The following is a 22,689-nucleotide window of genomic DNA, read 5'->3' as shown; positions in this document are numbered from 1 at the left end:
ACAGAAATAGATTCACAGACATAGAAAACAAACTTATGGTTACCAGTGGGGAAAGGGGGTGGGGGAAGGGTAAATTAGGAGTTTGAGATTAGCAGGTACAAACTACTATATATAAAATAGATAAACAACGAGGTTCTATTGGGCAGCACAGGGAACTATATTCAACATCCTGTGATAAACCATAATGGAAAAGAATATATATATATAGAACTGAATCACTTTGCTATGCACCAGAAACTAACACAACAATGTAAATCAACTATACTTCAATTAAAAAAAAAGAAACATCTGTCATGATACATAGTTACAGTTTTTTGTCTTGTGATGTGAGCTTTTAAGATTTACTCTCTTAGCAACTTTCAAACATGCAGCACAGTATTAATTGTAGTCACCATGCTGTACATTACATCCCCATGACTTATTTATTTTATAACTGGAAGTTTGTACCTTTTGGCTACCTTAACGCATTTTGCCCAATTCCTCAACCACTGCCTCTGACAACCGCCAATCTGTTCTCTGTATCTATGAGCTTGGTTTTCATTTTTGTTTTTTAATTTAGATTCCATATATAAGTGAAATCCTATGGTATTTGTCTTTCTCTGTGTGATTTATTTTACTTAGCATAATGCCCTCAAGGTCTATCTGTCTCACAAATAACAGGATTTCCTTCCTTTTTATGGCTGAGTAATATTCCATTGTATATACATACCACAGTTTCTTTTATTTTTTTAAAGTTTATGTAAGATTGGCTTCATTTATTTCCTTTTTTAAAAAATATTTATTTATTTATTTGGCTCCGTGGGTCTTAGCTGCAACACATGGTATCTTCCTTGCAGCATGTGGCATCTTTAGTTGCAGCATGAGGGATCTTTAGTTGTGGCATGCTAACTCTTAGTTGTGACATGAGAGATCTAGTTCCCTGACCAGGGATTGAACCCGGGCCCCCTGCATTGGGAGCGTGGAGTCTTAGCCACTGGACCACCAGGGAAGTCCCACATACAATATTTTCTTTATCCATTCATCCATTGATGCACACTTAGGTTGTTTCCATATCTTGGCTATTGGAAATAATGCTACAGTGAACATGGGGGTGCATTTGTCTTTTCAAGTTAGTGTTTTTGTTTACTTCAGATAAGTACGCAAAAGTGGAATTGCTGGATCATATGGTAGTTTTTTGTTTGTTTTAAATAAATTTATTTATTTATTTTTGGCTTCATTGGTTCTTCGTTGCTGCGTGCAGGCTTTCTCTTGTTGCGGTGAGTGGGGGTTACTCTTCGTTGTGGTGTACGGGCTTCTCATTGCGGTGGCTTCTCTTGTTGCGGAACACAGGCTCTAGGCGTGCGGGCTTCAGTAGTTGCAGCACACGGGCCCTAGAGCATGCTGGCTTCATTAGTTGTGGTGCACGGGCTTAGTTGTTCCGCAGCATGTGGGATCTTCCCGGACCAGGGCTCAAACCTGTGTCCCCTGCATTGGCAGGTGGATTCTTAACCACTGCACCACCAGGGAAGTCCCTCATATGGTAGTTTTATTTTTAGCTTTTTGAGGATCCTCCATACTGTTTTCCATAGTGGCTGCACCAATTTACATTCCCACCAACAGTGCATAAGTGTTCCCTTTTCTCTATATCCTCGCCAACACTTGTTATTTGTTTTCTTTTTGATGATAGCCATTCTGACAGGTGTGAGGTGATACTTCATCTTGATTTGCGTTTCTCTGTTGATTAGTGATGTTGAGCACCTTTTCATATACCTATTGGCCATCTGTATAGCTTCACTTGGAATAATGTCTATTCGGGTCCTCTGTCCATTTTTTAATCTCATTGTTTGTTTTCCTGCTATTGTATGAGGTCTTGATATACTTTGGATATTAACCCTTTTCAGATATTTGATTTGCAAATATTTTCTCCCATTCAGTAGGTTGCCTTTTCATTTTGTTGGTGGTTTCCTTGATGTCCAGAAGCTTTTTATTTTGGTGTAGTCCCACTTGTTTGTTTTTACTTTTGTTGCCTTTGTTTTTGGTGTCAGATCCAAAAAATCATGTCAAGGAGCTTATTACCACCTATGTTTTCATCTAAGAGTTGTATGGTTTCAAGCCTTACATTCAAGTCTTTAATCCATTTTGAATTAATTTTTGTGTATGATGTAAGATAGTAGTCCAGTTTCACTCTTCTGCATGTTTCAATTCTTCTGTCCAATTTTTCCAGCATCATTTAATGAAGAGTCTGTCCTTTCCTTATTGTATGTTCTTGGCTCCTTTGTTGTAAATTAATTGGTCATATATGTGTTTGTTTCTGGGCTTTCTATTTTGTTCCATCGATCTGTGTGTGCCAAAACCATACTGTTTGGATTACGGTAGCTTTGTAATATAGTTTCAAATCAGGGATTGTGATGCCTCCAGGTTTGTTTTTCTTTCTCAAGATTGCTTTGGCTATTTGGGGTAAAATTTCCTTTCTGTTTAATTTTTTGAGGAACCACCATACTCTTCCATAGCAGCTGCATCATTTTACATTCTTATCAGTAACACACAAGAGTTCCATTTCCCCACATCGTCACCAACTATTTAGATCTTGTTATTATTATGTTTTATATTGTTATTTTCTGTGGTTTTGATTGTAGCTATGCTAATGGGTGTGAGGTAGTATGTCATTGTTACATTTCCCTAATGATTAGTGATGTTAAGCCCTGTAATTAGCTAATTCAAGAGCTTAGCTACTAAGGTGACATAGCTTTTAGATCCTTAGTGGAAGAGCTAAGAAATACATGTATATATATATTTGTTATAATATAGTATTAAAACTCTTAAATTCATACTCATACTTCTAATCTATACCATGGGGTTCTTTCCATCCTTCCCACATTCCATAATTCCAATTCAAAATTGATTTGCAGTTCTTTATGCCTTTAGAATATATTCCACTGAGGGAGTAACGTTACTTTGATTAAAATTTTTTCTTCCACCAATGGTTACTTTATTGGTGATATACAGTTAGGTTCTTTCATTTCTGTTTAATTTTAGGGCTTTTCCCATCTTTGATTGATTTTCAAAACATTTAAAACATTAGCATAGTTAAAGAGTCAAAACTATTTAAGACAAGTGTACTCAGATAAGCCCCATTCCTTTCTTTACCCTTGCTCCCTGTTTCTACCACATCTTTTGTAGGTAATCAATTTTATTAGTTTCTGGTTTATTTTTCCTTTGGTTTTTGCAAAAATAAACAGATAAATCAAAACACACATAGACATATATATACACAGTCATATACAAACATGCATATAATTTTTATTTTATTATAGTTTTATTTCCCATTCTTTCTTACCCAGTAGGGTATTATACTGGATGTATTCTTTTCCATCTTAACTTTTTTCAGTAATAATATATCTGAAAGCTACTCTATGGCTGTTCTGAGAGCTCATCCTCATCCTATTATGTGTCCTTAATTTTTCTGTTTATGTGCCAAGTTCATTGAGTATAAGTTATTTGCATTCTTGATAGCTCCTTAGTAGGAGCTATCAAGAATACAAATGTTTAGGAGCTGAATATAAACATATAAAACATTTTGGAAATGCAGAAGACTACTAGAGAAATAATTTGTAATACCACCATTTAGAAATAATTGAGTGTTTTTTTCACTGTTGATTTTGTAGGACATTGAAAGTTAGGGTAAAAAATTTAAACTTGACACAGTTACATAATTAGATGAGGCAGATATGATGAAAATATTTTGGATTGTTTTTGACAGAAAGATGGGGAAATGAAGCATGAGGGGACCAGGACATTGGGACATTTTTACATTAATCTAGACATGAGTTACCCTCATGTTTACCACACAGGTACTAGATGACTCCTTACCTTGTCTGAAGCTATTCCACACACACCCTGTGCTATGACTAAAGTGAACTCCTGCCCAGTGCTTTCCTGCCTCGTTGCCTTAGCTCACATCAATCTCATTTATTCTCTTCACTTATTCCCCTCCTTCCCCTTTCAACTCTGTTGAAATTTTGCCTTTCTTTCAAGGTCTGTCTCAAAAGCCGTGTTTATTAGCACGGCTAATAAACCGTGCTAGGTGCTTTAGGACAATTTTTAAACTTTATACTATAGACATTTATGTGTATCATCTGCCCTGTTAGTTTTGGCTGCGTTGGGTCTTCGTTGCTGCATGCGGGCTTTCTCTAGTTGCAGCGAGCGGGGGCTACTCTTCATTGTGGTGCACGGGCTTCTCATTGCGGTGGTTTCTCTTGTCGCAGAGCATGGGCTCTAGGCACGTGGGCTTCAGTAGTTGCAGCTCACAGGCTCAGTAGTTGCGGCATGCGGGCCCTAGAGCATGTGGGCTTCAGTAGTTATGGTGTGCAGGCTCAGTAGTTGTGGCTTGCAAACTCTAGAGCGCAGGCTCAGTAGTTGTGGTGCACAGGCTTAGTTGCTCCGCAGCATGTGGGATCTCCCCAGACCAGGGATCGAACCCGTGTCCCCTGCATTGGCAGGCAGATTCTTAACCACTAAGCCACCAGGGAAGTCCCACATATCTTTTAATAGCTCAATTGCTATCTATGAATGAATGTCCAGGTTCTTGGTGCCTTTGGTTATGGTGAGAGAGGAGCAGATCCAAATGTGGCTCTGTGTATTCTTAGAACCCAGTTGGTTACCCCCCACCCCCACCCCCAGGGGCCCATCTTCTCTCTGTTGGTAGATATAATCTGGGTTAAGAAAAATCTAGGACTTGGTATTACTCAACAGAGCCATTGGTATAAATTTTTTCAGATGCTGTTGAATGGGGCCTGAGGATGTGCAGTATCACCCTGGCTGAGAACCACTCTTCCGGTAGATTACTTCACAGAAAACCTGACCTGAACATTTATCTATAAAAGCTGATTTAACTGTTGACGTATGGTTCTAGCTAGCAAAATTACTCGTAGAATTTAAGAGAGAGACTAAAAATAATAAGAGCTACCTGGGCAGGAAAAGAAAGCATAGAATAATTCAAAATATGGATAACTCATGTCTTTGTATCACTCAGTGAATGAGTTTATCTATAAAGAGATTAGGGGTGTATATAGTGCTAGTTATAAAATTCACACATTGTCTATGGTGATTTCTCTTGAACTTAGGTTTCCCTAGGACATATAACACTAGGATTTCCCAGCAGACTTCATGGGCCTCATTGGAGTCTTCTGGAAGAATGAAACGGAAAGTGGTCTTCTCTGAGATCACCTCACCTTCAAAGAGGTCTCAGCCTGATGGTCCTCAGAACTCATCTCCAGCTCTGAAAACCCCAGAGAAAGCTGGAGAGATTCAGCAGTGTTGGGCCAAGGATGACAAGAAGACTTCACCTGATGGTTGCATGATCCTGAGAACTCGAGTCCCAGCTTTGAAAACGACAGAGACTAGTGAAGAAAGAACACTTACTCCTATCAGGAGGGGACAGAAATCCTTGGTGGTGCCTTCTGTGATTCTGAAACCAGAAAACATCAAAAAGAGGTAACTGGGGATGCTCCCCTGCCTCCAACAGAGCAAATCCAGATCCTTCACATGATGTGAAAAGTGTGGGTCACAGCCGATAAATCTGCCTGTGTCACAGAATCACCAGCTTTTCCAAAATACAGATTTCTGAGCCTTTCCCTAGATGTGGGAAATTAACCTCCAAGTGTTGGGCCCAGAAATCTGCATTTTGAGATGCTCTTTGGTTGATTCTGATATACCCATCTGTCCTTTGGGGATCACGGCTCCAGAAGATAATTTCCCAAACCTGAACTGCTTCACAGTCCTGGATTTCATTACTTGCTGTGGCTCTTTGCCACATTTTAACAGTGATTTTCTTAAGTTTTTTTTTTTTTTTTCTTTTAAACTGGAAGCCATTTTCAAATACATACAGTACAAGAAGATAATGCATCTAGAAAAAACTCTACAGTTTGACATTGGGCAATGTTTATAAATCATGGGCTGCACAGGGAATGTGACAAGCCTGAAATTTCAATGTTTCCTGGTCAGAAACTGCAGCACCTGGCTTACCTAGTTTGCTTGATAAATGCTTTGTATTGAAAATATAGCTCCATTTCTGCTAACCTTGAGTGGACAGTAAATTCATTGATATGTCAGAAATTAAAAAAGGATAAGAAACTCTGCCTAGGATTAGTATGTTCTGATCTCTAGTTGGAGAGGTGATGAGTCTGATTTAAATGATAAGCTTTTGGCAAACTTTAATCTCTGGGTTTGAGTCAAACTTCAGTTACAAACTTTTTAGCACAGTGTGATTAGCTCCTTCCAAAGTAGCTGCAGAAAGAATAGGAGCCAGTCAGGCCACCTGACTATCTTCTAGTCCTGCTGCTGATCCCTGGTGCCCAAAACTGCTTTCCATAACCTTGCTGTGGTGTCTTGCAGGGAGGCCAAAGAACCAGTTCAGGATGAAGCTACCTCTACTCCCCATCGTATCCGCAGAAAGAGCTCTCTCTTGACTTTGAATCGGATTAGGCAGCAGCTTAGGTAAGACTGCTGCTTGGCAGGCATAAAAACATCCTGCCATTTGTGAAATCTATAATCCTATTTCTTAAATTCTCTTTTTATTTGTTGTTTGCTAATCCACTGAAACTCTCATTTACCTAGTATGTCTGGAATTATGTTAATTTCACATAAACATCATAGTTTGAAAGAGGCAAGAAACACTGCCCTGGCCTTAGGTGGCTCCCAGGGCCCCATAATCATCACACCCAGCAAGACTGTTAGTGCGGTGCCTAAGAGCATGAACTTTGATTCTGATAGACTTGGATTTGAACCTGGGCTTTGTCATTTACTATCTGTGTAACCTTGGGAAGGTTACTTAACCTTTCTAAGCCTTGGATTCCTCATCTATAAAATGGGAGTAATAATAAACAAGTCACAAAGTTTTGCAGGGTTTAATGAGATAATATAAATAAAGCCCTTAATAGAGCTTCCCAGTAGCAAGAGCCCAAGAAGAGGAGCACATCTGATATTGCTCGGTTGCAGGAGAGACTCTGCAATACCTCGAATCCACACTGATCTGTTAGGAGCTTCTTATGTAGACTTCAAACATTGAATATCAGAAAATAATGTGTCCTACCATTCAGGTTTTTAGGTAATAGTAAAAGTGACCAAAAAGAGGAAGAGTTTCTGCCGGTAGCCGAGATTTCAGACTCTGACAGTGAGGAGGAAGAGGCTTCCACACCCCCTCTTCCAAGGAGAACACCCAGCAATGTGTCCAGGAACCTACGCTCTTCCATGAAGTCATCCTTACAGACCCCCTCCAAGACACCAAAGAAAACCGTAAGGTTCTTTTAGGTTTATTTCTCGTAATTTAGAAATTGTGGTGACTGACGTCACACAACTAATAACAGCTGGGTTTTGAGCATAGGTCTGTCATATTCAAAGCTATGCCACTTGGAGTATTCATGGAGGAAAGGTTCTTTTTCTTTTTTTTTTAATTTAATTTTTATTTTATATTGGGGTATAGTTGATTTACAATGTTGTGTTTCAGGTGTACAGCAAAGTGGTTCAGTTATATATATATACATATATCCATTCTTTCTCAGATTCTTTTTCCATATAGGTTATTACAGAGTATTGAGTAGAGTTCCCTGTGTATTCATGGAGGAAAAGTTCTACGTGAACCCTAGGACTGAAAATGAACCCAGTAGACAGTGATAAAATTTGAGTCCAAGTTCCTTTTAAGATACGGAACCAAATGGCCAAGAGCCAAACTGCCTGAGGGAAGGACAAGAACTGTTAGAACGGACTCCTCGTCTTTGCATTTCCCTTGAAAGCTGGCAGAGTGCTTTGTGCGTAGTCAGTGCTTAGTGGGTATTGAATCCAAGGCTGCTGAGCCATGTCATTGGCTTTGTTGTGCCACTCAATGCACTTGAGGAATAGGGAGCACTGCTAGGTGTTGGTAATGAATTGTGTAACAGAAACATGGGAGAGGTAAATGGATGTCTCTCTGCTTTCTGTGGAACTTTAGCAGAGCATTGAAAGCTATTAAGAAAAGAGGGTCTTACTGTGTTCAAACATGTTTGAGAAATGCTTGGATTAAACAAAGTTAAATTGGTTTCATTATCACATGATTTCTCAAGGCCATTAACTTATTAATGTTATTGTGAGGGCATCAGTATAGTAGGAGACATTTTTCACGGAGCATCTTGTTGTTTAGAACAATTTAGAAATGCCTAATTAGGGGCCTTTTAAAGCTGATCTCCATTTTCCCATATCAAGAAAAAATGTGATTGGGCTTGGGTTGAAGTCAAAGAAAAGACCTTTAGGGAAGGAAATCCAATAGATCACCTTTGGACGAGGCAGTCTTGTAGAATAGCTCACCCGAATGATCTGGTTTGATTGCATCTCCTGGGTCCCACCCAGATGAAGGGATTTGGGGGGGTGGTGAGGGGCTCTTTAGCATAATAAAAAAGTCAGAAGTCCACCTTTTTTTAAAAAAAAAAAAAACCTTCTCAGCAAGGTTTGTTATTATTTTCCTGTTTTCTCCAGAGTTAATAGATGTTAAGCTGTTAACAGGGTCTAAATGCTGTTCTGCGTTTGGGAAGAGGTGTAGAGACTATCACTTTATAGCTTGGCTACAAGCAGAGGGTGGGTAGGTGAAATGCCCCCACAAAAGGGAGTGCTTTGTGGAAACACCATGAATACTACTGGGTAGCAGGCCTGCTCTAATGAGCCAGCAGCAAGGAGACAAAGAGAATGGTGGAGTCGGTCTGCGGGCCGAGACTGAATGGCCCTGTGGTTTGAAGTGGACAAATCTGGGGAGGTTCCTTCAAGTACTGTGTAGTGGATCGTGGAAGTTCTGAGCTAAAGATTGACCATATGTTCAAAGAAGTCTAGAGGAAGATCTTTTTTATTTATATTTTTTAAAGATGCTTTTTTATTTTAATCAGTGAATGCAACTCGTGGGGGCGGAATAGAGGAGGATCTTATGAATCAAACCCAGTTTATGCCTGCTACTGTACCCTATTTGGGCAGAGTATTTAGGATTTTTTAATAATTTTCCTTTCTTTGAAGATAGTATTTTACTTTGAAAAGTATTTAATCCATACTTTTATTCATTCTTTCCTCAGACTGACATTGTTTTCAAATCTTAATACTATATGTAAATTAGAAATAGGAAATTGTGTTTGGACTATGAACAAAATGTATGTGTAATATGAGGAGAGAAAGGGAGAATCTTGGTAATTTATCCAGGAAGGAACTAAGAGGAATTCACGACCTCTCTTCTTTTTATCAGCTCATCATGAATCAGATTTGCTGATGCATCCTGGATGGAGTTTTGCTTTGTTTTTTCCTTCTGAAATATGTTCTGTCTCTCTCTTTATTTTGGAGTATAGGTGATTTACAGTGTTGTGTTAGTTTCAGGTGTACAGCAAAGTGATTCAGTTATACATATACATATATCCATTCTTTTTCAGATTCTTTTACCATATAGGTTATTACAGAATATTGAGTAGGGTTCCCTTTGCTCTACAGTAGGTCCTTGTTGATTATCTAAATGTTCTCTCTTTTGAATACAGCTCGAGCCCAGGACACCACGTCATGCCACTCCTCGGATCCGCAGCCGAAACCTGGCTGCCCAGGAGCCCGCCAATGTGCTGGAGGAGGCTCGGCTGAGGTGACGCCGCTCGGGGGCCCCTGCTTTCACTCACATGAACTGGGAGTGCTTTGTAGTCATTGGTGTACATAATAAAGGTAGAGAGTAAGATGAACGTGTGTGTCTAGAAAGAAGAAACCTCAAGCAGTGTCTGGGTGAGCTACTGTGGACAGGCTCTGGGAGGAGTCTGTAGTCCACTGCCACCACTTTCTCAGGGTTGGAAGGTGATGAGTCAGGACACTGCTTCTCAGTTGCGGTACCCTTTAGAACTGCGTGGGGACTTTTTCAAAATACATAAGCCTAGATCCTGCCAGAAATCAGCTGAATCAGAATCTCTTGTGGGATGAGGTCCACCCATGTGATTTGGGGATCCTTCCCAGGTGATATGTACTCTTAGTTAGAAGCACTGAGTTGGGTGATTTGTCTGGGTGGAGAAAGGCCAAATGAAGAAGTTTAAGAATGAAGGCATTCCCTTGGATGTGAGATTAAGGTTTCAAATAGAAACTATAGATAAATCTTTTCCATTTATTATTGAGTAGATAGTAAAATGCTTCTAAAGTCCTCCTTTTCCCTCATTTACCACCAACTTTAGGCTGCATGTTTCTGCTGTACCTGAGTCTCTTCCCTGTCGGGAACAGGAATTCCAGGACATGTACAACTTTGTGGAAAGCAAACTCCTTGACCACACTGGAGGGTGAGTCATGTTGAGGAAGCAGGATGCTCAGGGCAGAAGGCCCTGCTAGCGTACCACCTCAGGTGCTGTAGTTCACCCAAGCGGTCTTTCCCTGGTGTCAGAACAGGCAAGGCCATTGCTGAAGCCTAAGCTTCTGAAGCAGTTTTTGTTGTCAAAGTAATTCTATAGAATTCTATCTTACAGAGAAAATGACACTGGCCTTTTTTGGGTGGGCACTTTGCATACAGCCTTGCTTATAGAATGAATGGTTCTATATAAACAGGTCCTGCTCTGATCAGCTTCCAGGGATGGTCCTTACTGCTTCCACCTCCACATTTCAGGGGCCTCTGTCCTTCCTTCAGCACACATTCTCATACTCATAACTGATGATAGTATAAGGCAGCTGCACAGACCTAGCCTGGGGTCTTCTTTTCTTGCCCCAGGTGCATGTACATCTCCGGGGTCCCTGGGACAGGGAAGACTGCCACTGTACACGAGGTGATACGCTGCCTGCAGCAGGCATCCCAAGCAAATGATGTTCCTCCCTTTCAATACATTGAGGTCAATGGCATGAAGCTGACAGAGCCCCACCAAGTCTATGTGCAAATCTTGCAGGTGAGCAAAGCTGTTTTTGGGCTTCTTGTTTTGGGCTTTTTGTTTTGGTTTTTTTGGTTTGTCTTTTGGTTTTTGGGTTTTTTTGGCCACACGGCTTGCAGGATCCTAGTTCCCCGACCAGGGATCAAACCCAGGCCCTCGACAGTGAAAGCACGGAGTCCCAGCCACTGGACTGCCAGGGATTCCCCTGTTTGGGCTTTTTGGAAAATACAGTTTCTGGGTGGCACATGAAAAGGGAAAGGTTTACTTAATTTTGTGCATATTACATGTTTACAACTTGCCAAGCATTGTCCTTTGTGTAGAGGTAGCAAGGGCAAAGAAGGCAGAATTCCTACCCTCAAGGACCTTGAAGTCTAGGAGCTGGATAGGAATTTCTGGAAGCTAGTACTTACCAACATGGCGAAAACCATTTGTACACAGCAGGCATTGTGGCAAACAGAGGTAGGCCGAAGTTTGCATCTCACTTTTTCATTCATTAGCCGTTATCTTGGAACAAGTAACGTCCAGCTACAGAGTCATACACTAATGATTTTGGAGGGGCTTCTGGGGCCAGCCTGTGGCTCATTTGCATTTCAAACACTATTGTCTCTCTGTTGCCTTCTCTTCTCCTTCCAGTGGAAGGCAGAGGGTAGGATACTGAAGTCCTCAGGCTGAATAGCTTCCTCTATATGCGGATTTAACTTTAAGCCCAGGGGAGTAAAGTCCTTACGGTTCACCACACATTCCCCCACCCACCCTGCCCTACCGCATTGCAGAAGCTGACGGGTCACAAGGCAACAGCTCACCATGCGGCAGAACTGCTGGCTAAGCGATTCTGCACTCGACGGTCCTCTCGGGAAACCACTGTGCTGCTTGTGGATGAGGTAAGGAGGTGCCCATGGAAGGACTGAGAAGAAGTGGCGTGGCACTTGATTGCAATGTTCCGGGAGCAAATACTGGGTGGGAGGAAAGTCCTGGCTCCCTTCTTCCTTCACTTTGGCCCATTCTCTGATGGTGAGAGGCATGTGTCCATTGATGTCCTTGCTGGTGGTGTGACCTGAGAGCACATGAAGCTAAAGCAGTGGTAACAGGCTTCACACCGGGGCCCCGGCTCCATCTCTGTGGTTGACCCTGCGTCTCTTTCCATTTCCTGGCAGCTTGACCTTTTGTGGACTCAGAAACAAGACATAATGTACAATCTCTTTGACTGGCCCACTCACAAGGAGGCCCGGCTTGTGGTCCTGACCATTGCCAACACCATGGATCTGCCAGAGCGCATCATGATGAAGCGGGTGTCCAGCCGACTGGTAGGGCCATTCTCAAGCTGTTCTTACAGACCCATAAGCTGGGCCAAGGATTTCTCCAAAAATGAATACATAGGAATCTAAAATAAATAGGAAAAGTAAGAAATGTGATTTCTGAATTTCTTATAATTACTAAGTTAGAATTAAACATGTCACCATTGCACGGCTTTCTGCAAACATATCTTCTTGGTGTTCTGCTACCTCCGCACTCTTAAACTGCACAGAGCCCTAAAGGTTTAATTATTTTAAAAAATACTTAAGTGCTTACCCTTGTCAGGCAGTGTTAGATGCACGGAGTATGGCTGTGAACGGGGCAGACACGGTCTCTGCCCTTGTGGACCTTGTGGTTCAACCGGGAGCCAAGCCGGTGCATGTTGTAGAGGCGAAGATCGTCCCACCCACTCTAATGAGAGCACCTCTGCTCAGATCTACTTGTAAATGATTCCAGTAGAAGTGAAGATTCTTTTAAGCTAAATGAAAAAACAGTTGAGAGCTACTGCCCTACAGGATCCCACAGGCCATTGTCAGTAACAAAAGGAGGTGAAAGCAGTGGTAGTCCTGGGATGAAATGTGTAAATTGTTACATGGGACTTGGAAATCAGGTTTGGGGACTTGCAGGTGGCTTTCCACCAGGACTATCGGAGTGGGAAATCCATGAACTTGTTCCTCTGTCATCTTGACTCCCCAGGGTCTAACCAGGATGTCCTTCCAGCCCTATACTCACAGCCAACTGCAACAGATCCTGGTGTCCCGACTCAAACATTTAAAAGCCTTTGAGGACGATGCCATCCAGTTGGTAGCCAGGAAGGTAAGTCGCCTTTGGGGAGCTCCTAGTCACACTGACAGTTTTTGCTGAGTACTTGCCCATGTGAGGCCCTATGCTGGGTGCTCTGGAGATGAAGAAAATATTAGGAAGTCCTGTAAAAACAAATATCAAAACACAGAAACAAAATTCTGAAAAATTCCTTAACCTTCTTATTGTATAACTAATTAGAAGGCTCTGAGTATGGTGGGCTTATATACAAGTGAAGATTAATTTATTCAGGGAGCTTTGTATAATCAAAAGGGCAACATAGTGAGTGAGGTAGACAAACCTGGTTTGAATTCTGGCTCTAATACTTTAATAAGCATGTGGAAGGTTACAGAAAAGTTACTTAAAAACTTCCTGGGGTAGGGCCTCCCTGGTGGCGCAGTGGTTGAGAGTCCGCCTGCCGATGCAGGGGATACGGGTTCGTGCCCCGGTCTGGGAGGATCCCATATGCCGCGGAGCGGCTGGGCCCGTGAGCCATGGCCGCTGAGCCTGTGCGTCCGGAGCCTGTGCTCCGCAACGGGAGAGGCCACAACAGTGAGAGGCCCGCGTACAGAAAAAAAAAAAAAAAAAAAAAAAAAAAAACTTCCTGGGCTTCAGTTTTCTTCTCTGAAAAATGGGAATAATAATAGTTACCTCATAGGGTCATTGTGAGAATTAAATGAGACCATGTCTGTAATGTACCTAGCAGGGTGCATGTTCCATGGTAGGTATGAAGTGTGGGATGCCTACCCCTTCCAGGCTTACTGGGAGAATGCCAATTGAGATTCCACTAAGGCTTCTCCGAGGCTGCTGAGGAACAACTCAGGTTAAATGTCCACCTTGAGCTGAATGAAAGACACCACATATCCACAGTAATTCAGCACTTAAAAGAGTTATAAACGTATTTCTAGTTTCTTACTGGAAATGATGTGAACTCTGAATGCCTATAGCAGCAACACACATCTGTAACCTGTTCAAAGCTGGGTACTATATTAAGTATTGGGGTCAGAGGTGAGCGAGATATGGTGTTTATCTTCAAGCTTTGCTTTCTAGGAGAGAGATCCTCAAAATTAACTATCTAACCCTTCTGTTGGTAGAGTTTTCCACCTCTGCAATCATGCAATTTCTAAAAGTTCTTTTTTTTCCTCTGAGTGGTCCTTTTATATACCATCCTACTTATTTGAGGTTGTTTTCACCCTTTTCCTCTAAGATGCTTTGTCTGTTGGTTTTGGCCTCTATCCTGCATTGTTAGACTTTCCTCAGCTGCCTTTGTGGTCCACTGAGGTCTAAGGGTGGAGATTACAGAGCTGATTGGGAGCTCTGAGTATATAAGTGGGGCTTGTTCATTGAGAGCTTTGCTGAGAGGGCCAATTTCTGATCGGGCCAATCTCAGTATCTTTAGTTTATTCCCATATTTTCTGGGATAGTCAGATTTCAAAGAGTAGGCTTCCCCTGTCCTGCCTGCAGGGCAGTGTTCTAGGATCAGGGGAGGTGGGCTGGAGTCAGGGAGGGTGGAGGTCTTCAAATTCAGCATGCAAATAGTAACCATCTATATTTAGTAAGGGACATCCCCTCCTCTGCAGCAATACCTAGTGTTACTGGTCCAGAGACCTTTTTGTTTATCCTTGCTTGAGAGTAAATTTCTGGTCTCCTGCCATGGTACATAAGAGGGATAATCTCCGGGGCAAAGAGCTTTATGGAAACAGTACAAATTACCAAGGCACAAAATTTTCTCACAGAGCCCTAAACCCTCCCTCAGTGGCCCTGATGTTCACCAACAGCATGAAATGGGGGAGAGGTCTAGGGCAAGGGTGAGCAAACTTTCTGTGAAGGGCCAGTAGTAAATGTTTTAGGCTTTCTGGGCCATAATGGTCTGTCTCCACTATTCATCTCTGCCTTTGCATTGTGAAAGCAGCTATGTATTATATAATATGTAAACAAATGCACATAGCTGTGTTACAATAAAACTTTATTTACAAAAACATGTGGTAGGCCATAGTTTGCCGACTCCTGATCTAGGGCATCCGTTTCTTAACTTTCAACCAGTCCTCTCTATTTTAGCCAAACTTCCCCTTTACCTCCAGTTCCAGCATCACTAACTCCTGAGCATTTTGAAGATTTTTAGTGTAATTTAGGTTTGTTCTTGGATTCCTCATTGTGGGCTTAGGAATGGGCTTTCTCAGTCTGCTAGGTTAACCAATACCCTGCCACTTCTTTCCAACTTTCGGAATTATATTGTTTACTGCTCTCCAGTTGCTTCCTTTTCTTATTTAGGGTTCTTGGTCTTTAAATAAGGTTTCAGAAGACTTCAAATTTGGCTGCTGTTTTTACCCAAAACTCTTGCCTGTAATTTCAAACCTCTTTTTATTTCTTAACATATAAACATACCTATATTGTTTATCTTATGATATCTGAAGTCTTTGTAGGTTAACTTCTGTTGATTGCTGATTCACGTGTCTATATGGCCTTGTTTCCTTGTTTTTTGTGTCTTGATTTTTTTTTTTTTTAACTGTATGCTCATGTTTCTTAAGAGCTTTATCTGAGAGTTGATTGAGGCCTGGGTTGAAGTTTAATTCATTTAGTTTGTGCTTCTGTCAGTTATTGAGGGGCACTACCAACTGGGACCATTTTTAAACAAAATTCTCTACTTGAGGTTTTTAGGAGACAACATCAGTTTGGGCTACAAATCCATGTGAGGGCTTGTGGTTGCAAAGACTAGGTGAGTTTTTGTCACCCTACACCCACCTAATGCCAAGGTCACAACAGGCCATTTTTCTTGCCATCCCTTCTGCATGATAAGTCTTTCACTCACCCTCATACTGGGGCTGTAGTGGAGGTCGGGTCCCAAGTTTATGCAAGGTCTTTTCTTAGATTCCATGTTGGGTGGCCCCAGCTTTTTCTTTTGTCTCCCTCACCCCAGCAGCAGTCAAAAAGAGTGCTTACGGTCGCCAAGGTTCACAGGTACCCTCAGAGTGGGAAGTGCTTTGGGTGTTTTCTAGCCTCCCAGGGTCACCTGTCCACTTTGACTCTAGGCCTATGAGCAGCCCTTGAGTCCCTGCTATTAACCACTGTATGGTGCTGCTTCACACAGAGGAAAGGAGAAGTGACAGGGCGGAAACATCCTCAGGACATCCTCACCAGCTGAATATGGGAGATTAGAAGGAGGGAATAATATATGCTGGTGCTCATGTTTCCGTCTTGGGTTACTGGAAAAGTGATTTTTGTTTTGAATGTCTTATATTTGAATTCTGAAAACAGAAATAGACACAAAACATTAAAAAACTCCTATAATCCTGTCTGTCATACTGAGTGAAGTAAGTCAGAAAGAGAAAAACAAATATTGTATATTAACGCATATATGTGGAACCTAGAAAAATGGTACAGATGAACCTATTTGCAGGGCAGGAATAGAGATGCAGATGTACAGAGCGGACATGTGGACACAGGGGAGGGGTGGGGTGGGGAGGATGGTGTGACTTTATCTCCAAAATAGGCTCCACCTTAGCCTCTTAGCTTTTTCTCGTCATGCAAGGAACAAGACCCTTGTGTCTCCAGATGGTTCAGTAATGATCTTGGGCCAAAGTTCTCTTCTTTTAGATTTCTTCATTTTTCTAATATTAAATAAAGTTGAGAATTTCTGTCTCTTCCATTCTGGAATTATCTGTAAGGCCAAGACAAAGGTGTGGACTTGGGGAAAAGTCCCAGACACAGTATAATAATTTATATCTGAGCGCCCACCAGGTTCCCAGCCAGGGCTAAGTACTTAATTTCATGCTTAAGTCCATTCCCAGCCCTGCCCTTCCTTTTTAGCTGAACACAGAATCAGTTGGTTTTTCTCCTGGGTTGAGATGGCAAGGGGATCTCAAGGAATAAAATGTTCCCTCTTGTAGGTAGCAGCCCTCTCTGGAGATGCACGACGCTGCCTGGACATTTGTAGGCGTGCTACAGAGATTTGTGAGTTCTCCTGCCAGAAGCCCGACTCCCCTGGCCTGGTCACTACAGCCCACTTACTGGAAGCAGTAGAGGAGATGTTTTCATCGTCATACATCACTGCCATCAAGTAAGACGCTTCTGCTTCCTGACCCTGAACCTCCCTTAGAAGACCACTGGAGAGGGCCATGGAAGCATGCTTCCCTTTCAAAGCTTTTACTCATACAACCTGCATTTACTGACCGTGCTGTCCTTTTTCTTAAGGCACATAGTCTAGTCAAAGAGACAGAAATGTAATCCTAGTATAATAGGAGAATAATTACCATGTATTGAGTTACACTATAGGTGTTTATGAAGTAAAGTGCTGTGGAAACAAGAAGGAAGTAGCTACTTCTCTCACATTGAATGATATACTCAACCATGAAATGGGGCTGCTGGTACATGTCCAGATATAGTTGCTGTGTTCCCTTACTTCCAAAGTGTTATTTTTCATATCATTTTGAGACTTTGAGGGGAAGGGAAATACTTGCCAAATCATATAGGAATATAGGAGGAAATAGTCCCAAGTTATTTCCTCTCTCTTCTCTAAAGACACAGAGAAGTTTTATTTGGCCTTCCTTGGGTTGGCGGTACAGCCACTTAGGAGAATTCACATCTCCTCATTTACTTTAAGGAATTCCTCCGTTCTGGAACAGAGCTTCCTGAGAGCCATCCTTGCAGAGTTCCGTCGATCAGGACTGGAGGAAGCAACATTTCAACAGGTGACTGATCTACTTTTTTAAAAATCCTATTTTAGTTTGGTGCCTTTAAAATATAATATGTGGGAATTTTAACCACTGTGTAATAGTCTGTCTCTATTTTGTGCCAACCTGATTGTGCTAAAGAATATCAAACCAGCGCCTTTTTTTTTTTTTTTTTGCTGTACGCTGGCCTCTCCCGTTGTGGAGCACAGGCTCCGGACGCGCAGGCTCAGCGGCCATGGCTCACGGGCCCAGCCGCTCCACGGCATGTGGGATCTTCCCACACCGGGGCACGAACCCGTGTCCCCTGAATCGGCAGGCAGACTCTCAACCACTGCGCCACCAGCGAAGCCCCAGCGCCTATTTTTATGTGATATTTAATTGAGTTGCATGAGAAGAGACCTTTAGCAAATGGTTTCTGCATATTAGATTAAGGCTTTACTATGTGCCAGATACTTTTCTGGGAGTGGGAGATTCAAAGATGAGCAAGACAAAAGTTGCTGCCCTGATACAGCTTATGGTGTAGTGTGGGGCAAAGCTTTCAGAACAAGCCTTGTTTAAAAACAAATCACAACCATCACCCTGATACCAAATCCAGACAAAGATGTCACAAAGAAAGAAAACTACAGGCCAATATCACTGATGAACATAGATGTAAAAATCCTCAACAAAATACTAGCAAACAGAATCCAAAAGCACGTTAAAAGTATCATATACTCTGATCAAGTGGGGTTTATCCCAGGAGTGCAAGGATTCTTCAATATATGCAAATCAATCAATGTAATAAACCACATTAACAAATTGAAGGAGAAAAACCATATGATCATCTCAATAGATGCAGAAAAAGCTTTTGACAAAATTCAACACCCATTTATGATAGAAACCCTCCAGAAAGTAGGCATAGAGGGAACTTACCTGAACATAATAAAGGCCATATATGACAAACCCACAGCCAACATCGTTCTCAATGGTGAAAAACTGAAACCATTTCCACTGAGATCAGGAAAAAGACAAGGTTGCCCACTCTCACCACTGTTATTCAACACAGTTTTGGAAGTTTTAGCCACAACAATCAGAGAAGAAAAGGAAATAAAAGGAATCCAAATCAGAAAAGAAGTAAAGCTGTCACTGTTTGCAGATGACATGATACTATACATAGAGAATCCTAAAGATGCTACCAGAAAACTACTAGAGCTAATCAATGAATTTGGTAAAGTAGCAGGATACAAAATTAATGTACAGAAATCTCTTGCATTCCTATACACTAATGATGAAAAATCTGAAAGAGAAATTAAGGAAACAATCCCATTTACCATTGCAATAAAAAGAATAAAATACCTAGGAATAAACCTACCTTAGGAAACAAAAGACCTGTATGCAGAAAACTATAAGACAATGATGAAAGAAATTAAAGATGACACAACTAGATGGAGAGATATACCATGTTCTTGGATTGGAAGAATCAACATTGTGAAAATGACTATACTACCCAAAGCAATGTACAGGTTCAGTGCAATCCCTATCAAACTACCAATGGCATTTTTCACAGAACTAGGACAAAAAATTTCATAATCTGTATGGAAATACAAAAGACCCCGAATAGCCAAAGCAATCTTGAAAAAGTAAAACGGAGCTGGAGGAATCAGGCTCCTGGACTTCAGACTATACTACAAAGCTACAGTAATTAGGACAGTATGGTACTGGCATAAAAACAGAAATATAGATCAGTGGAAAGGATAGAAAGCCTAGAGATAAACCCATGCACTTATGGTCACCTTATTTTTGATAAAGGAGGCAAGAATATACGATGGAGAAAAGACAGCCTCTTTAATAAGTGGTGCTGGTAAAACTGGACAGCTACGTGTAAAAGAATGAAATTAGAACACTCCCTAACACCATATACAAAAATAAACTCAAAATGGATTAGAGACCTAAATGTAAGGCCAGACACTATAAAACTCTTAGAGGAAAACATAGGCATAACACTCTATGACATAAATCACAGCAAGATCCTTTTTGACCCACCTCCTAGAGAAATGGAAATAAAACCAAAAATAAACAAATAGGACCTAATGAAACTTAAAAGCTTTTGCACAGCAAAGGAAACCATAAACAAGATGAAAAGACAGCCCTCAGAATGGGAGAAAATATTTGCATGTGAAGCACCTGACAAAGGATTAGTCTCCAAAATTTACAAGCAGCTCATGCAGCTCAATATCACAAAAACAAACAACCCAATCCAAAAATGGGCAGAAGACCTAAATAGACATTTCTCCAAAGAAGATATACAGATTGCCAACAAACACATGAAAGGATGCTCAACATCACTAATTATTAGAGAAATGCAAATCAAAACTACAATGAGGTATCACCTCACACCAGTCAGAATGGCCATCATCAAAAAATCTATGAACAGTAAATGCTGGAGAGGGTGTGGAGAAAAGGGACCCCTCTTGCACTGTTGGTGGGAATGTAAATGGATACAGCCACTATGGAGAACAGTATGGAGGTTCCTTAAAAAGCTAAAAACAGAACTACCGTACGACCCAGCAATCCCACTACTGGGCATATACCCTGAGAAAACCGTAATTCAAAAAGAGTCATGTACCACAATGTTCATTGCAGCTGCATTTACAATATCCAGGACATGGAAGCAACCTAAGTGTCCATTGACAGATGAATGGATAAAGAAGATGTGGCACATATATACAATGGAATATTACTCAGCCATATAAAGAAACGAAATTGAGTTATTTGTAGTGAGGTGGATGGACCTAGAGTCTGTCATACAGAGTGAAGTAAGTCAGAAAGACAAAAACAAATACCGTATGCTAACACATGTTTATGGAATCTAAAAAAAAAAAAACGGACAGGAATAAATACGCAGACGTAGAGAATGGACCTGGACATGGGGAGGGGAAGGGTAAGCTGGGGTACTAAGTATCCTGGAAAAGAAGTGTCTCATTTTCCTAAAAGAAGAAATAATGATTGGATACAGACCCAGGACTACCTTCTGGCAGCTGACCTCAGGTTTGTTTTTTGTTTCTAGGTATACACTCAACACATGGCACTGTGCAGGATGGAGGGTCTCCCGTACCCCACCATGTCAGAGACCATGGCAGTGTGCTCTCACCTAGGCTCCTGCCGCCTCCTCCTTGTGGAGCCCAGCAGGAATGACCTGCTCCTTCGTGTGCGGCTCAACGTCAGCCAGGATGACGTTCTGTATGCGCTGAAAGAAGAGTGAAGGGCTTCACAAGGAAAAACCGTGATCTGTTGTTTTTTTAAAGAGCCCTATTTCCATTTCCTAAGCACATGGAATCATAGTAGCAAAGTATACTGAACAGCAATGGCTGTCATGTATTTTGCAATTTGCCATTAAATCATTTGCTTTTTCTGGAGTGTTTGGGAAGTTTTACAGTCATTACAAACATCAAATTATAAAATGAAACCATCCTTCCTACACTAGGCCCTCTCTCTGGGGTTTATTTCTGTTAGTAGCCCTGACATTTATTTAATGGTAACATACCATGTATATAAATACATGCACACAATTACGGTATCTATATAAAATAGTTCCAGGAGAGTAAGTAAGAAATTACTTATATTGGTTGCCTCTGGGAAAGAACTGGGTGGCTACCTTCAGGGTTAGAGGAATACATTCACTGTATGTCATTATGTATCTCTTAACTTTTGAACAATGTGAGTGTAATATACTTAGCACATAAAAAAGAACTGCTGGAAATAACATCAGTAATAAATAATCCCTAGTAACAAATAGCTAGAAAATGGAATTTTTTAAAAGATACCATTTATCATAAAAACAAATCTTTAAATAAAAAATACTTAGATGGCACAGAAAATATAAGGTACCTAGGAATAAATCTAATAAATGTAATTAATCTCTAAATAGAAATCAATTCCAATTAAAATCTTGGTAGGGTTTTTTTTGTATAACTTTGCAAGTTAATTCTGATAAACCAACAATAGAACAAACTGACATCTAAAACCTCATGTCAGCTACTGAGAAAATACATCATCCATGTCATAGTCCTGCCAGAAAGGTTTGACCTGAATCTACTGATGAGAAAAATTATCAGGTAAATCAAAATTGAGGGAAAAATATTCACAAAGCAATGATTCCTCTTCAAAAATATTCATATCACAAAAGAAGAAAAAAATGGAGAAATTATTCTAAACTAAAGGAGACTAGAGAAATGAGAGCTAAATAGCTTAGACTGTAAGAACCTTGATTGGGTCATGGATTTAGAGATACAAACAGTTATAAGCATTATTATGGACTATATTCATATTAGGTAATAGGATTATGTAAATGTTAAATTTTGTGGGTGTGATAAATTATTGTGGTTGTGTAGGAGAATGTCCTTGTTCTTAGGAGAATCATGATAAGACATGAGTGAAATATAACATCTGCAACGAATTAAATAGCTCAAAAAAAATACATAGATACATACATTTATAACTGCTCGTAATGGACTAAGGATCAGTATCAGAATATTTTAAAGCATTATACAATAAGAAAAAGGAAAATGGGTAAATAAGGCATCCACAGAATAAGAAATATAACCAACAAAATGGAAACATAGTAAAAGAGGCCTGCAAATCAAAACACTTTCACATCTATTAAAAAAAAATCTTTCCATGGTGATATGGAACAATTGGAAACCAAATGCCCCATTGATGTAAGCGTAAACTAGAACAACTGCATTGGAGGTAATTTGGAAATACTTAGTCTATAAAATCCTATGAGCCCCCAATTTCACTCCTAGGAATATACCCTAGAGAAACACACGTAAACACCAGGAATTATATACAAGAACATTCATAGCACTGTAATGGCAAGCCATTGGAAAAGTGAATTATTTTCATACTGTGAGATAACATACAGAAATGAAAAATAAAGTAATAAGTATCAATGGATGAAGCTAAAAACAAGGTCGAGTAAAAAAAGGAGTTGAAGAATATTTGCAGTGATAACAATGATATAATGTCAAAGCTTGCAAAAAAAATACTATGGTTTGCTTAAGGATGTACACATACATAGTAGA

The 22,689-nt window shown here is 40.7% G+C and overlaps 1 protein-coding gene across 2 annotated transcripts in view; it reads left to right on the top strand.

Moving 5' to 3' along the window:
• The window catches only part of ORC1 (origin recognition complex subunit 1), a 31,547-nt gene extending 10,485 nt beyond the window's left edge, over nucleotides 1-21,062 (top strand). Inside the window, exons 8-19 of one of the 2 annotated variants that reach the window (XM_082615904.1) lie at nucleotides 5,103-5,472; nucleotides 6,373-6,474; nucleotides 7,077-7,272; nucleotides 9,516-9,613; nucleotides 10,185-10,286; nucleotides 10,709-10,880; nucleotides 11,636-11,743; nucleotides 12,017-12,166; nucleotides 12,852-12,971; nucleotides 16,844-17,013; nucleotides 17,557-17,644; nucleotides 20,673-21,062. In XM_082615904.1, coding sequence (XP_082472030.1) covers nucleotides 5,103-5,472; nucleotides 6,373-6,474; nucleotides 7,077-7,272; nucleotides 9,516-9,613; nucleotides 10,185-10,286; nucleotides 10,709-10,880; nucleotides 11,636-11,743; nucleotides 12,017-12,166; nucleotides 12,852-12,971; nucleotides 16,844-17,013; nucleotides 17,557-17,644; nucleotides 20,673-20,867 — 1,871 coding nt within the window. In that variant the 3' untranslated portion in view covers nucleotides 20,868-21,062. The remainder of the gene's footprint in view (nucleotides 1-5,102; nucleotides 5,473-6,372; nucleotides 6,475-7,076; nucleotides 7,273-9,515; nucleotides 9,614-10,184; nucleotides 10,287-10,708; nucleotides 10,881-11,635; nucleotides 11,744-12,016; nucleotides 12,167-12,851; nucleotides 12,972-16,843; nucleotides 17,014-17,556; nucleotides 17,645-20,672) is intronic. The other variant, XM_082615905.1, reaches the window with a different exon arrangement.
• Nucleotides 21,063-22,689: the final 1,627 nt, after the last annotated feature.

Source organism: Mesoplodon mirus (genome assembly GCF_964341445.2).
Source record: "Mesoplodon mirus genome assembly, chromosome: 3".
NCBI classification, from domain to species: Eukaryota; Metazoa; Chordata; class Mammalia; order Artiodactyla; family Ziphiidae; genus Mesoplodon; species Mesoplodon mirus.
Note: the sequence above shows the minus strand (reverse complement) of the source record. Positions and strands in the feature narration are given on the sequence as shown.